This window comes from Diabrotica virgifera, chromosome 4 (assembly GCF_917563875.1).
Source record: "Diabrotica virgifera virgifera chromosome 4, PGI_DIABVI_V3a".
Taxonomy (NCBI): domain Eukaryota; kingdom Metazoa; phylum Arthropoda; class Insecta; order Coleoptera; family Chrysomelidae; genus Diabrotica; species Diabrotica virgifera.
Genome location: NC_065446.1, coordinates 262,702,288 through 262,718,833, shown reverse-complemented (window position 1 = coordinate 262,718,833; position 16,546 = coordinate 262,702,288). Strand labels below are relative to the sequence as shown.

Below are 16,546 nucleotides of genomic sequence, written 5' to 3'. Positions count from 1 at the left end.
GGTTCTCCTCTTAGCACAATATTGTTCAACATTTATGTATATGATCTCTTCAGAACTATAAATGAGAACCCTAAAATAATAGGATATGCAGATGACCTGGTGTTAGTATGTAAAGGTAACAATATAACAAATCTAACAGAAAAAATAAATAAAAGCCTAATAAAATTAAAAGTATGGCTAAACGAAAACAACCTATCTCTATGCAATGAAAAATCCAAAGCAGTATGGTTTACTAAGGGGAGAAGGAAAACCATACCCATAAACATTAACATAGACAATAACACTATCCCATACAGTAACAATGTCAAATACCTAGGAGCAATCCTACATACAAACTTAAAATGGGATCAACACATAGAACTTATTACAAACAAAGCAAAAAAAGCTCTTAATGTATTAAAATATATTAGTAGAGTATGGTGGGGCGCAGATCCTAAAATACTGTTAAACATCTTCAACGCATTGGTGAGATCCCACCTAGATGTGGGATCAATATTCATTAAACCCACATCAAAAAATAACCTAGAAAAAATAAATACAATTTTTTATGAAGGAATCAGGGTTTGTCTGGGGTGTATGAGATCCACTCCTAAAAACGTCCTATTGGCAGAAGCCTCATTAATAGATCTGGAAACCAGAAGAAATATATTAGCGAGCAAATTTTTAATTAAACCTCTCTCAAGCATTAACCACCCTCTAATACAAATCTTAAGCAAAACACACACCATACATAAACAAACAATGGACCCACAGGGATTCACCAATACGCCATCTTATTTCAGCATTTGACAAATATACACCATTCTTAGAAAAAATACATAAAGCCAAAATTCCTCCAAGCTATGACTTGGAATATAACTATATTATGTCCCCTGTTGATATATTGGATTTAAAAATAGCCAAATCCACTCCAAATATAAAACAGAATTTTCTTGTGGCCACAGAAAAGCTGAAACCAACATATACTTTTGTAAATAATTGATGGATTCGACCGTTACTTGATGGAAGTTCATTTTATCTAACAATAAAAAACTGAAAACGTTTGTTTTCTATACTTCCACAAAATTTATTATATCTAAGTGACTACAGCTGTTTCGGCGGAGTGCCTTTCTCAAGTAATATAGTTTACAATGTGTTTGCCTTTTTAATCTTCAACTGAAGAGGTTGAGGAGTGGGGAGCTGTTTGTCTCGAGTTGGTCATTCAGAATTATATCTGTATTTTTCAGTTTATTAATTTCCATAGATTCTAAAAAAGATAGCTTAAGGCCTTTATTTTGAATATGTAGAATTTTAAACTCTTCATTGAAAGAATGATTATGATCTAGAAGGTGAAGTGCGTATGTAGAAGTGTCTGTTTTTCTATTGTTGAATGCCCTTTTGTGTTCTGCTATCCGTTTGTCAAAAGTTCTGCCAGTTTGACCGATGTACGTTTTCGGACAGTCACCACAAGTTAGTTTGTACACACCACTCTGTAGTTGCTTTCTCTTTCGGCTTTTATTGTTCTTAATATATTTGCTAAGTTGTTGTTAGTTCTGAAAGCTGGTGTTATTCCTTTCTTTTTTATGTATCTGGCTATTGTTGTTGTTATCTTGCCAGTATATGTGAGAGAGCAGAAGGTACTGGGTTCTTTCTGTGGTGGTGGATACACTAATTTCAGGGCTTTCTTATGGAGTTTTTGGTTTAAAATTTTGTTAACTGTTTGTTCGTTATAGCCGTTGTTTACTGCTATTTGTTTAATGATGTTTAGTTCTATTTCGAAGTTATTTTTTGTCATGGGAATTTCTGTCAGTCTATGTATCATGCTATGGTAGGCTGCTAATTTGTGTTGTGTAGGATGGGATGATGAATTGTGTATAGTTGTGTCAGTATGGGTAGGTTTATGATATATGGAGAACTCATGTTTGTTGTGTAGTCTGGAAATCGTTACATCTAGAAAGTTTATAGAGTTATTCTGTTCTGTTTCTACTGTAAACTCAATATTATTATGAAGTGAATTAATAATATTGAGTTTACAGTAGAAACAGAACAGAATAACTCTATAAACTTTCTAGATGTAACGATTTCCAGACTACACAACAAACATGAGTTCTCCATATATCATAAACCTACCCATACTGACACAACTATACACAATTCATCATCCCATCCTACACAACACAAATTAGCAGCCTACCATAGCATGATACATAGACTGACAGAAATTCCCATGACAAAAAATAACTTCGAAATAGAACTAAACATCATTAAACAAATAGCAGTAAACAACGGCTATAACGAACAAACAGTTAACAAAATTTTAAACCAAAAACTCCATAAGAAAGCCCTGAAATTAGTGTATCCACCACCACAGAAAGAACCCAGTACCTTCTGCTCTCTCACATATACTGGCAAGATAACAACAACAATAGCCAGATACATAAAAAAGAAAGGAATAACACCAGCTTTCAGAACTAACAACAACTTAAGCAAATATATTAAGAACAATAAAAGCCGAAAGAGAAAGCAACTACAGAGTGGTGTGTACAAACTAACTTGTGGTGACTGTCCGAAAACGTACATCGGTCAAACTGGCAGAACTTTTGACAAACGGATAGCAGAACACAAAAGGGCATTCAACAATAGAAAAACAGACACTTCTACATACGCACTTCACCTTCTAGATCATAATCATTCTTTCAATGAAGAGTTTAAAATTCTACATATTCAAAATAAAGGCCTTAAGCTATCTTTTTTAGAATCTATGGAAATTAATAAACTGAAAAATACAGATATAATTCTGAATGACCAACTCGAGACAAACAGCTCCCCACTCCTCAACCTCTTCAGTTGAAGATTAAAAAGGCAAACACATTGTAAACTATATTACTTGAGAAAGGCACTCCGCCGAAACAGCTGTAGTCACTTAGATATAATAAATTTTGTGGAAGTATAGAAAACAAACGTTTTCAGTTTTTTATTGTTAGATATACTTTTGTATATACAGATGCATCTAAAACCAAAGATTGGGTAGGCTTTGGCATATACATTCCATCAATCCAATACAGATTCTCATCTAGACTGCCAAATGAAGTATGCATCACAACAGCGGAAATGGCAGCCATAAATGAAGGAATATCAACCATTCTAAGGAAAGACCTAAAAAAGCGGTAATACTTACAGATTCAAAAAGTGCTGTAACAAAACTGACAAAAACTGGTATAATCAATTCAGAGGACTATATAACTATTATGACAAAAAGACTAATACTAGACGCCAACAATAATAACAACAATATCCTGATCGCCTGGATACCAGGGCATGCAGGTATTCCAGGGAATGAAGAGGCAGACACATTAGCCAATCTAGGCAGAACCTTAAATGTACCAAAATATATTAAAATTGATGCACAAGAGATCTTTAACATCGTCAAAAACAAGACCATAGAAGAATTCCAACAATCATGGAAGGAGTCACTAAAACAAAAGGGAAAACAATATGCAACAATACAAGACAAGTTTCCTCAAACTAACTGGTTCAACAAACTACCATATATTGATAGAAGACACATAACCATGATCACTAGGATGTGTACTGGACACTGCCTAACTGGAGAACACCTACACAGAATCGGAATTAAAGACAATCCCTATTGCGAATGCGGGCAAACAGAATCTCTAAATCATATATTCTTGGAATGTCCCATTAACAAAATTCCGAGAATGGATCTATATGAATTCATAAAAAGAGAAGGTTTCGAATATCCTTGTAATATGAACACAATACTCTCCAATATAAACTTGGAAATTAGCAGATTTTTAATCAAATTCCTGGCTTATAACAAAATCAAAATTTAATTAACTTTACATGAAATGACAGCTATTTTATTTTGTCTCAAGCCCATAAATAACATAACCCTAAAACCTCTCCTTTCCTAACCTACAAAAGTATCCTTATTTTGTTTTGTACAGACAGAAATATTTTCTTTAAAAGTCCACACAATCAAAAAACAATTTAGTGTACATCAAAAAGTTCGTGTTTTAGGAATTCACAGGAGTATTCCGTACTCGACCATCTGGAATTCCTACGCATCGAGCTGGCAAATTGCCCAAGAGCAGTGCCAAAAAAGGAAGAAGAAGAAGAAAGAAATAATAAAGATAATGTTCATGTAAACGTAAACTTAGACATTACAGACATTACTACCATAGAAGAGTTACTACTAAAACGTTAAAACAAAATTGGGCAAAACAAATAAAATTTTAAATGTCGTAGATAACGTTATCTTCAAATGAGTGTTTTACCGAATGATATACTTAACATTTAACATTACGAAATTTATACATATATAATTTACAAACAATTTATTATATAGGCTTAGGTAAAATGTTTATATTTTAATACTAAAAGCCCCCTAAATTTTGTATTTTTTAGGTTATTATATTTACAATGGAATTTTTACATATTTTGGTAATATTGCTGTTTGGAACAGCTACAAAAGCTTACAAAGAAAATCTAGTGGATCCTCATGAGATGGTTATGGACACAGGCCGTCATAGAAAGTATGTTGATGAAGAAATGGTCCTAAAAAGGTCTTTCAGTGAAGGTGATCTACACGAAAAACAAGAATGTTATAAACCTTCGTTAAAAGAAGAAACAATGGCAATTATGTATTTAAAAAGAACTATTACTCTTCTTCTTTCAAGCAGTAGCTTAGAGCCGAACAGTGCTGATGAATACACTGGTTCGTACCATTATCAGTCGAACAGTGAGGAACACGAATTCTTAAAGAGTTTTGTCAATAGTAAAGTGATAAGTGAAGAACACATGAGAAGACTGGACACAGTCTTGAGCACCGTATTTTCTAAGCCAAACCAAGATAGTATGTTTAAGTTTAATACATGTATTTCCAGAGAAGACTTGGCCGAAATATTTAATACGAAGTTTTTGATGGGTCTATTCATAGTTATAGGTTCAATTGTATCATTTGTTTTCCTCAAAAATAACTATGGATTTTGGTTCATTATTGGATATTTTGTGATGATTATGTTAATTGTCGATTATGGGAAGAGGTACTATGATCTTTATGAGGTATTTTAATATCATATTTTATCTACCTTGTGTTAATTTGTTTGATTTTAGGCTGCTGAAGAGCATAATCTTGCCTTAAAATATGATTCAGTGTGTGATACCACCAAAATGACTTGGTCGGAATATTTTAAATTTAGCTTAAGTAAGTAGTATCAATCATATACAGTAAGGTCTCGTTTTATGCAGTGGATATGTTCTACAGAAAAGCACATATAAAAAATCGCATAAAAAAGACTTTACTTGCATTGAAAAAGTAGGGATACATTCTGTAGTTTTCTAAAATCACATAAAATGGTAGACGTTTGTCCACCAAAAATTGTATGTGTTTGATGTTTTTTTCTCCATTAGGCCAAATAAAATCTTTAAGAAGGAATTAAAAACACAGACTAACGATATTGAAATTGTAAAAACCTCTTCTAATGAAACATAAAACTTTATGACAATTAAATGTTTCAATCCAGAAATCAAAATGTGCTGTTTATTATACTGCAACTTGAAATCAGCAACATTTAACAACTTCAGTGCCACAGGTGGTTCACAAAATTTTCGTTCTGGGACAAAATGTTTTTTTGGACGGATAGAGTTTTTTTTATGTTATTTTAGGGTGACTGAAACAATTATTTTTTCTATTTGCAGTTTATTTTCGTATTTTTATATTTTTGTATGTTTATATGAATTTCTAGTTACTTACAACCTACCTTTTCATGTCTACGTGTCTAAGACCAAACCCAGTTATACCAGGAAATTGGCTAAGGCCATAACATTATTCTCTACATATAAAAACTTGTGTCCTAAAAAGTGTGTCCTTTTAGGAGACACAACTGATCGAACACAACAAGCAATGTGTATCTTTTTCAGTACACAGCGTTGAGGACATTGTGTATCTAAAAGGATACACTGGCGCTGAGGGTGTTAAACTCTTAAATACTTAAACATTCAAATTTAATTTCAAAAGAATTACAGGTTATACCTTTCAATGCGAAACTCAGATTTATGTAATAGCTACATGCTACATCATGTAACAAGGGGAATACCCGAATTGCAAACTCTCAGATTAATGACATCTGGATGGGAATAGTTAATATTAATTATACTAGTTATGGATGAAATACAAACCGCATAACTTCAAAATTGCATAAAAAAAATCCGCATAAAGAGACCTTACTGTATATTAAATTAGGGTACACAACAATTAGACCAAAATCATTAGACTGAACTCATTAGACCGAAAAGCACTTTACCGAAACCTCGCTAGACCGAAATGGTAAATAAATTTAAAAAGTTTGCAATAAATTATGCTAAGATTTTGTATATCTGTCTTTTCGTTTATTGTATTTGTTTGGTATTATTTTATATATAGACTGTGTAAATTGTTACTCTGTACAGCTTGATATGAAATAATTTTCATCCGTCAAACAAGTTAGTGAAGATATAATAAATTAAGGGTAGAGTGAAGTTAACACCATTTTAACTGTTTATAATAACCATCCAAATAACATTTAGTTGTAATTACATTAGTCTTATCTCTTTTACTGTGACAAGTAAAAAGAACTGCTTTTCGGTCTTCGGCTGTTCGGTCTAGTGATGTTTCGGTAAAGTGCTTTTCGGTCTAATGAGTTCGGTCTACTGCTTTCGGTCTAATGATTTCGGTCTCTTTACAGTAAACCTTAAATTAGTCTTATATCATTCTACACCTTTCCATTCCTAATCGCCACTCCTTTCTATTGTAGCAGTTTTCCTCTATTAAATTTCTTTCTTGGAGGTGCCCTTTACCACAGCTATTTCTCAGTCGGAATTATTATTTTTTAATTAGTTGGTTAGATTTAGAGAGCATGAGACATGACAGTTCAAATAAAACACTAGATGACTATAGAGAATGTAATGTCAACATAAATTTAAATCCCCTTTTTACATACAAATATTAATTTTGATTTCAACAGTTTATAAGAACAAAATTAGGTAATTAATTTAACAAAAAAATAAACCAGAACCAGCTGTTTCCTTCACATAAATATAAAATCTTTTTATTTTAGTCCCCTTTTTAAACCCATTCAATCCAACCTAAATTGTCCCTTGTTTATTCTTGTCTTCTCCCATAAAATAAAATAAAATCTGTTACCGTCCTTTTTTCCTTCAATAACAAATCATTTGCCTGGATAAACACACTGCAATCTTCCTTAAATTTTGTCACAATGTCAAATGGTTAAACGTCAAATATAGAACTTCTAAATAAATCTGCCAAATGTATTATTTCTAATCTACTAAATAAATGTACTTCTATTACGACTTCTTCAAAGCCCCAGGATCGATAAACACATACAATTTTTGTACTACCGGAACACCCTAGCAAAAGAAAAAACAATAAAAATAACTGAACTAACTTCTTAAAACTGAGAACCAATAAACTGAACAAAAATGACTTCAGCTTACCTTTAACATGCAAAAGGGTCCATTAAACAACTCTCAGCCTGGCCATTAACAAACATCAAATTAATATTTGAGGGTTTTCCCAAAAATTATTATCGTGCCCCAAATTTCCAGCACACCAACGGAAACCTCAACAGAAGAATTCTCAGCACATCCCATCAAAGGATCGAAAAACTACCATTTTCAATTAAAAACTGAGAATTCTAATCGCCGACCAGGCTTCAAGTGCTTTCTCAAAATTTGTCTATTGAAAAAGAATGAACGTTGTTGATTTTGCTAACAAGGCGTTCAAAAACAAAAACTACAACAAAAATCTTCTCTCACTGACTCACACAAAAAGCATATACATCCAAGCATACAAATTATACATCCTACAAGGACAAAATAATCGGTTATAAACAACCAAAACTCAACAAACGTTACTACTAAATTTTCAACCGTAATACCTTTATCCATGTAGTTGCTGGTCTTCCTCATTTTCGTTTTTCTGTGGGGGTCCATTCTAACACTTTTTTGAGGATTTTTCTTTCCTCCATTCGTCTTACGTATGTGTACCATATTCGCTTTTGTTTTTCGATGTAACCTATGATTGTTCTTTCTATTTTCATTTATTGTCTAATGTCGTCATTTCTTATGTGTTCTAGTCTAGATCTTGCTGACCTCCAAAAGTGCATCTCAGTGGCTAGTAATTTATCTTTATACTTTTTGGTTAATTGCCAGACTTCATCTCCATAGGTTAACACTGGTTTTAATGTTGTGTTGTAAATTCGTTTTTTCTTTTCTGTTCTTATATATTTTGTCACAGTACCGAATTCAGGACTCCTATCACCTGTTTTCCCTTTTTATCCTTTCTTTTGAAATGTTGTTTACATGAATCATTATGAATTAAACTGTTATTTAACATTGTTAGGTTACTAGAAATTCTTTATACTGTAGAGCATAGGGGGGGGGGTTTGGGGATTACAACCCCACAATTTTATTGGGGGGTTATTTTACACAAAGCTTGTCAACTCGCGAATCGACTATCCACATAAACACCTAAGCAGTTGTCAATCAACTGATCGTTTTGTACCGTAATTTGAAATCTGCTAGCATGCACAGTATCTTCACGTCTATTCCTATTCTGGTTCACCTGTAAGTTCAGAAAATACAAGACTGTTTATAAATGTACCTTAAAATTTTGCAACATGGACTTAAACTGGTCTCTGCACATTGATCCATATTTAAAAATCCACACGGAAAAAGTTTTCCTGTGGTTGGCTGTATACCATGTAATACAAAAAATAGTAAATCCTTTATAAAAGATATATATTTAAAATCCCTAAAAAGGGCTACATCACAATCACATAACTAGTTTTCGACTGGTTTACCACTCATCATCAGTGCTTACGTGAAGTTTACATGCTAACCACCAAGATATAGTTTAACAAAAATATGTGGGTCAAAGCCCTGTATAAGTGGTCCGTTAAGGAAACATCAGTTAAAAATGCCAATTAGAGCATGGATGTTTAAACTATTTTAAAATAATGCCCCAGGTAACATCTGAGCTGTGGTGTGACTAGATTACATGGTGAAACTCATTTGCTACCAGACTTTCACTATGTAATCTAGTCACACCACAGCTCAGATGTTACCTGGGGCATTATTTTAAAATAGTTTAAACATTGATGCTCTAATTGACATTTTTAACTGATGTTTCCTTAAAGGACCACTTATACAGGGCTTTGACCCATATATTTTTATTAAACTATATCTTGGTGGTTAGCATGTAAACTTCACGTAAGCACTGATGATGACTGGTAAACCAGTCGAAAACTAGTTATATGATTGTGATGTAGCCCTTTTTAGGGATTTTAAATATATACCTTTTATATGATTTACTATTTTTTGATCATATTTAAATAAAATAATGTGTTGTTAAATTTTAGGCCAAAAGAATTGTGAGAGGAAAATTGTAACACCGTTAGAAGTTGGTCTCCATCAACTGAAGCATATCATAATTGTACCATTGGAAGCCGCTGGTGCTGGTATGGGAAAGTTTGGTGCACAATTGTGGGGTGAGTATAAAAATATGCAGTCTATTCTGATTCTTCAACTGTTTCTAAATATCATGGATAGTTTAAACTCTTTATTGGTCTTAATTTTGTCATCATCATTGACTCTATAGAATCTGTTCTGTTGTTCAGAACATTGACTGTTCCAGAATCAACTTCCATTCCTTCCTATCGTTCAACTTGGTTTTACAATTTTGTACTCTTAGCACTTGTAAGTCGTCTTACTTACATCTGGTCCTTGAATCATACTCTGGGCCTACCACTTCTCTTCCGATCTCTGGCTATACATTTCTTTTGACAGCTCCACCTCATTCATTCTCTTGAAGTGGCCTAGCCACCGCAGCCTGTTTATTCTGATAAATTTACCAATATTAGGATCACTATAAAGGTGGTATAGCTCAAAATTACAGCGTCTACGCCATAATCCGTTTTCCTGCACGCCTTTATAGATATGTTTGAGGATTTTACGTTCAAAACAGCGTAGCCATTCTTCATCACTTTTTGTTATCGTCCTCGTTTCTGACACGTAAGTGAGGACAGGCTTGATTAGGGTTCTGTATATCAATATTTTTGTTCTTTTTGTGACTGTGTTTGATGTTAAAAGTTTCTTTAATCCATAGTCTCTCTCTCCCCCTTCTCTCTTTCTCTTTTTCTCTCTTTCTCTCTCTCTCTCTCTCTTGTCCTTTCCTCATTGCTGAGGATCGTGATTTCTTCCAGTATTCCTAACAATTCTTTTCCATTGGTCTCTATCTTTAGCTGCTCTAAGAGCTTCGTAGAATGTTTCCAGAAACAATCAATCTCTCCAAACTATCGTCAACTCTGCGAACCACATGACCGAAGAATTGCAGAATTCTTTGTGGATAGCCTTTTTTTAATTTCGAGTTGGTTTAGAATGGAAACGTTTGTCCTACGAGCTGTCCAAAGTATGCGCAGTATTCTTCTTCAGCACCACATCTCAAAGGCATCAATTTTTTGGCGCTCGCATGCGCGAAGAGTCCAAGTCTCTGCTCCGTGTAGAAATATTGAGAAAACAAGGGCATTCACCAGTCTCATCTTGATATATTGAGAGATAGATCTGTCTTTCCAAACTTTAGTTAGGCGACTCATCGCATTTTTTGCCATACCAATATGTCTTCGAACTTCTGCTTCACAGTTACCATCGTCAGTTATACTAGACCCGAGATAGACAAAGGTGTTTACTATCTGGTATTCCTATAACATGTTAGTCAGTTATTTGCTGCTATAATTGTAGTGTCATCAGCAAATCTTAAATTGGAGATTTTACTACCAGCTACTGTTACTCCACTGGCCCATCCTTGTAACTAAAGTCATCCCCATGACATGCTCACCATAAATGTTGAATAAGTCAGGTGACAACACGCATCCTTGTCTAACACCTCCCTCGGTCTTGAACTGGTTTGGGAACTTCTGATCTAGTCGTACTGTTGCTATATTGGACAGGTACAGATTTTTATTAAGTGTCACCAGGTGCATTGGTGCGCCCATTTCTATTAAAATGGACCACATATTTATCCAGCTTACACAATCAAATGCCTTTTGGTAGTCAACGAAGCATATAATCATAGGTACTTGAAATTCTCTAGACTTTTCAATGAGTTGTCTCAGGTTTAGGATTTGTTCCCGTGTACCTTTACCCTTTACAAACCCCGCTTGTTCTTGAGGTATTTGGTAATGTAGATAGGTTTTTAATTTGTTTTTCATGATATGCAACAAGATTTTACTAGCATGTGTTATCAGTGACACGAGTGCGGTCATTTTCACATCTGGTAGTACCTAGTTCCTTTTTTATGTAGCGGGATATAAATTGAGGTACACCAATCAGATGGCTATTTTCCTGAATTTCAAACAGCGACACAGACAGAATGGATGATATGTAATCCTTTACCACCTAGTAACTGATGATAATAATAGTTAGTATACCTAATCCATAATACCTACGTTCTATTTGCTACACATATACGTCTGTTAATTTCTGAAGTTACTGTATTACTTTGGTTGAACTATTGTGGTCTAAATTTTGCGCCTCTTCCTAAATCAGTGAAAAATAGAAACCAGTAGAAAAAAGAAGGGAGGATTATGTCCAAAGATGGATAGATTAAGGCTCGGAGATAAACAGATAGATACTTTTGCCCTGCTTCCTGGTCTCTTATGCGCCTTCTGTATGATCCTGCCTTTACTTCCTTTATTCATTATTTAATGGACACATGTTTCCTCAAATTTTCTTCGACATGCCCCAAGAAAAAGCTATGCTTTGTCGGTTATTCTTACCAATTGGACACTCCATGTAAGCCGCTTATCTAGTATTACTCCTAGATATTTGACCTCATTCGACTCTTTGACAGATTGTCCATAGTTATTGTTCATAACTCATAGCACATAAGATTTTTTCCTTCTATAGTCCGTCCCACCATGACTTTACAGTAAAGGGAACATAGGCAATGCAGTTCTTATGATAATTTTGGCGCGGTGATACCGATTTTATCAAAAATAATTTGTAATCGAACATTAGAGAGGTTAAATTAAAACTAAAAGAAAAGAAAAGATGGTTCAGATTCGATTACAGTAGAGAGCCTCTACTGTGTGCTTATGCGTATTTCGGAATAACCGTTTCCTCATCGGAGCACCTGGATAGAGGCACTGAACTGAAATCAAATCCTTTCATCCTTTCCGGGTAATTATCAAAATAATAATTAATGCTGGTATATTAGCATCTTTGGTAATTATTTTGATAATTACCCGGAAAGGATGAAAGGATTTGATTTCAGTTCAGTGCCTCTACCCAGGTGCTCCGATGAGGAAATGGTTATTCCGAAATACGTATAAGCACATAGTAGAGGCTCTGTACTGTAATCAAATCTGAACCATCTTTTCTTTTCTTTTCGTTTATACTTTATTCACTTTTGGGGCCGTCCATTAATCACGTGATGTTTTTTTTGGCATTTTTTAACCCCCCTCTTATCACGTGTATTTTTTAGTGTCTACAAAAAATATATTTTTTAAATAATTGTAAAATACACATCATCTAATTTTATTATAAAAAATTAAAGACCACAATAATAACGTTTAGAGGTAGAGGTAGAGGTAGGTAGTTGCAGGTTGTTTTTGACTGACATAAAATAGTATTATATTACTAAATGTATTATACATAATATGTAATTATCATGCAAATAATTTAATGATAATATTATCATCCCCAGCAATTTTATTTCATATAATATTAAAATAAAGAATTCAAAACGGCACGAATTAAAAGATATGTTTTGGATTTAAGTAATATTTAAGGTACACTTCAGTCCACGGGTCTTTACCCGTGCGTCATTAATACCTGGGGAGATAAAACACATATTTTTGATAACTCAAATTTTAACCCGTGATATGATAGATAGCTACTTACTGTCACTTGTTATTGCGTTTAGTAAATTTCAATTTCCGACTTTTTCATCGACTTATTTCGTATGCTTTAAATGATGAAACACGGGTAAAGACTCGTGGACTCAACTGTAGGTATGTACGCTATGCATATTTTATTTGTAAAGTAATTACATTTATTTTATCAATGCTATAAAAAATGTAAATTTAACAATAACATAATACTGCAAATAAAACTCCATAGGTGAATTCTTAGTATTAGAACAATGTCCATAAAAATATATAGTCACATACAAATTTTAACTTATCTTTTTAGTAGAAGATTAATAAAAGAGAATATTGGAAGACCTCTTTGCTTGGTTCTTTCGGCGGTAATCTAGTAAAAGATCATTGGCCCACTTCATAAATTCTTCCTTTGTATATTTTTGTTTCCCTTTAACCCACAATTCATTAAATTCTTTTTGAGCGACACCAAGATTTTTTCTTTTCTTATACTCTGTAAATAGTTCTTTATACAGATCACCTAGACATTGTGACGAAAAAAGTACGAAGTTAAAAACAGTTTAAACGCATATACAGGGTGTCCCAGACTAATTTAGCCACGCTATATCTCTTAAACGAATAGAGATTTTTGAATGGGACAAAAAGTGGTCTATTTTACTTGTAATACACTTTAATATGACGTAGAAAAAAATCATCCCCTAAATATTCATCCCTTAGTTACAACCCCTAACTTTCATTTTTTAATAGCACCCTGTATATTTTTTTATAGTTTTGGATGTAGTCTTCTATCGTCTATTCAAAACATTTTTTTAAAATAAAATCGGTTCGTAAATAACCAAGAAAATATCAGTTTAGTTCTGTTAATTATGTGTCCCAGACTAATTTATTCAGGCTATATTTCTTAAACGAATATAGATTTTCGAATGGGACAAAAACTGATCTATTACATTTGTAATACACTTTAATATGGCGTAGAAAAAAAATTATCCCCTAAATATTCATCCCTTAGTTACAATCCCTAACTTTATTTTTTTTTAAATAGCACCCTGTAAGTTAGGGATGAATATTTACTGGATGAATTTTTTTTATGCCATATGAAAGTGTATTACAAATGGAATAGATCAGTTTTTGTCCCATTTGAAAATCTCTATTCGTTTAAGAAATATAGCCTGGATAAATTAGTCTGGGACACACAATTAACAAAAATAAACTGATAGTTTCTTGGTTATTTACGAACCGATTTTATTTTCAAAAAATAAGTTGAATAGACGATAAAAGACCACATCCAAAACTATAAAAAAATATACAGGGTGCTATTAAAAAAATTAAAGTTAGAGGTTGTAACTAAGGGATGAATATTTAGGGGATGATTTTTTTGTACGCCATATTAAAGTGTATTACAAGTTGAATATATCACTTTTTGACCCATTCGAAAATCTCTATTCGTTTAAGAGATATAACGTGGCTAAATTAGTCTGGGACACCCTGTATTCAGTGACAAAACAACGATATAAAACTGACAGGATTTTGAGAATTTCCAATTCATCGGATAGTAGGTAAAACATATGTAAGACTAAAGGCTCATAAATAAAAAGTCGGAGACGACGACAGAGTCCCGGTCAGTATTCCTATTTAGTGGAAACATATGCTACATTCACAACAAAACGATTTGAAATGGGTCGCTTCTTATCATAACATTCAAGATAATTTGAGTGGAACCAATTTGCTGGGTTGTGTATATGAATTATGAAAGAGAAATGGATTTTTTTTAATATTAGTCACAGCAATGCCGCTTTCGATTTTTGTACGCATTTGACAAAAAAGTAAATACACGTAACGGGTTGAGTATCGGGCATTTTCAGAAAAAAAATACACGTGATATATTACTGCACCCCCCTACCCCCTTGTGATGTTTCGTGATTTTTTATGGACCCCCCCCTTCGAGCATCACGTGATTAATGGACAGCCCCTTTGGTGGATATTAAAGGAAATAGTTCGCTAAAATTATCACGGTGAATGACAGGACGTGAAATGCAATTTAGATTTCCCTTGTCGAGTATTTCGCCACTCTGTTATGCTTTACTTTTCCAACTTAAAAAGCTCAGAGGATAAATAATTTTGAATTTTATTTCCTGGCTCATTAGACTTTTAAATTAAAACTGTTTTAAAAAGGCGATCTACAATCTTAGGATTCATATGTGTAATAACTATAGTATATCAAATAAACTTAAACGCATACGAATCCTAAAATTGTAGATTGTCTTTCTAAAACAGTTTTAATTTAATCTCTCTAATGTTCGATTACAAATTCTTTTTGATAAAATCGGCATCACCGCGCTAAAAACTCTCATTGTCATAATGACTGCATTGCCTATGTTCCATATACTGTAAAGTCAAAGTCAATGTGGGACGGACTATAGTACCATATGTTCTTTGGAGTGTGCTAGATAGAATAGAAATTGTTAGTAATTCTTTCAACCATATTTATAAACATAGTAGTTCTTGGGTGACATATTCGCAATCGTGATACAGTTTTTGTACATATTATTCTGAATCTAGCTCCCATTAAATGTGTTTTTTTTGGTTTTATGGCATAGACTTGGGTGTCAATTAGCCAGTCACAACTTTTTTTTCTATTCATACATAAAGAAGGCAATGAGGACCTTAGAGTTCCATAGCAAACTCTTCCACAGCTCTCTACTCAGTTCAAAAGCTGCAGCTGGCCGCTATGGACTATCCAAGTTGCTCACCACATTTTTCGATTATACATCTTCTTCTTCTCTTTTCATATGTAGGTACATATACGGGGTGGTGAATCGGAAAACGGGCCATAGGAAACTCAAAACTAATTATGTTATATCAAAAGTCATGAGAAGTTATTTGTAGAGGATTGAAATCTGTATTAAAAACAGAAGTTACAATTGTTCTACGATTTAAACACATTCCAAAATTTTGAAAAATATAATGTATTTACCGCAGTAGGTATGTGTAGGCATGTTAGGCCACGCGTTACTATTTAACTGACAGTGAGCACACTATTGACTGAAGAAAATATCTTTATTATTAATATTTTCTCCTTACCTGAGGGTATCTTATCAACTTTATTGTGTTTTAAACAATAAACAATAAATAAAATAAATAAAAACATTGACAGTTCAAATTGTTAATATAATAAATTCATTGCCACCAAATGCAACCTTATACACATTATTTCACTATGTGTGGCCTAATTTTGGCGTATTACTCTGACAATTGTGTTATATTTTTACAAAATTTTAAATAATTATTGTTCGTAGAACAATATTAAACAGTTGTTTGCAATACAGATTTCAATTCTCTGCAAATAGTTTCTTATGACTTTTGATGTAAAATATTTAGGGAAGCAGGAATTCAACAGTTTAGAATTTTACATTGAGTTTCCTATGGCCCGTTTTCCAATTCACCACCCGGTATATCAAATTATCACGATTAATAAATTTAGAGGTTAATTTTAGTTTCACAGGTAAATTTCATTAAACAATCATATATATTTTTGCTGTTCAGAGACAGTAGATAGGATATATTGAAAGGTGGAAAAACATTACATTTTATTAAAGCTTCGATTAAAT

General features: G+C 33.2%; 2 protein-coding genes across 2 annotated transcripts in view; both read left to right on the top strand.

The window, feature by feature from the left end:
- The first annotated feature begins 3,924 nt into the window (after positions 1-3,924).
- Positions 3,925-16,546, top strand: part of LOC114325073 (uncharacterized) — an 18,473-nt gene continuing 5,851 nt past the window's right edge. Inside the window, exons 1-4 of the mRNA XM_050650024.1 lie at positions 3,925-4,354; positions 4,408-5,064; positions 5,116-5,206; positions 9,420-9,548. Of these exons, the coding sequence (XP_050505981.1) occupies positions 4,423-5,064; positions 5,116-5,206; positions 9,420-9,548 (862 nt within the window). The 5' untranslated portion in view covers positions 3,925-4,354; positions 4,408-4,422. The remainder of the gene's footprint in view (positions 4,355-4,407; positions 5,065-5,115; positions 5,207-9,419; positions 9,549-16,546) is intronic.
- LOC114325084 (uncharacterized) overlaps positions 12,968-16,546 on the top strand; it is a 23,656-nt gene continuing 20,077 nt past the window's right edge. The window contains exon 1 of the mRNA XM_050650025.1: positions 12,968-13,070. The gene's annotated coding sequence lies outside the window, so the exon portion shown is untranslated. The remainder of the gene's footprint in view (positions 13,071-16,546) is intronic.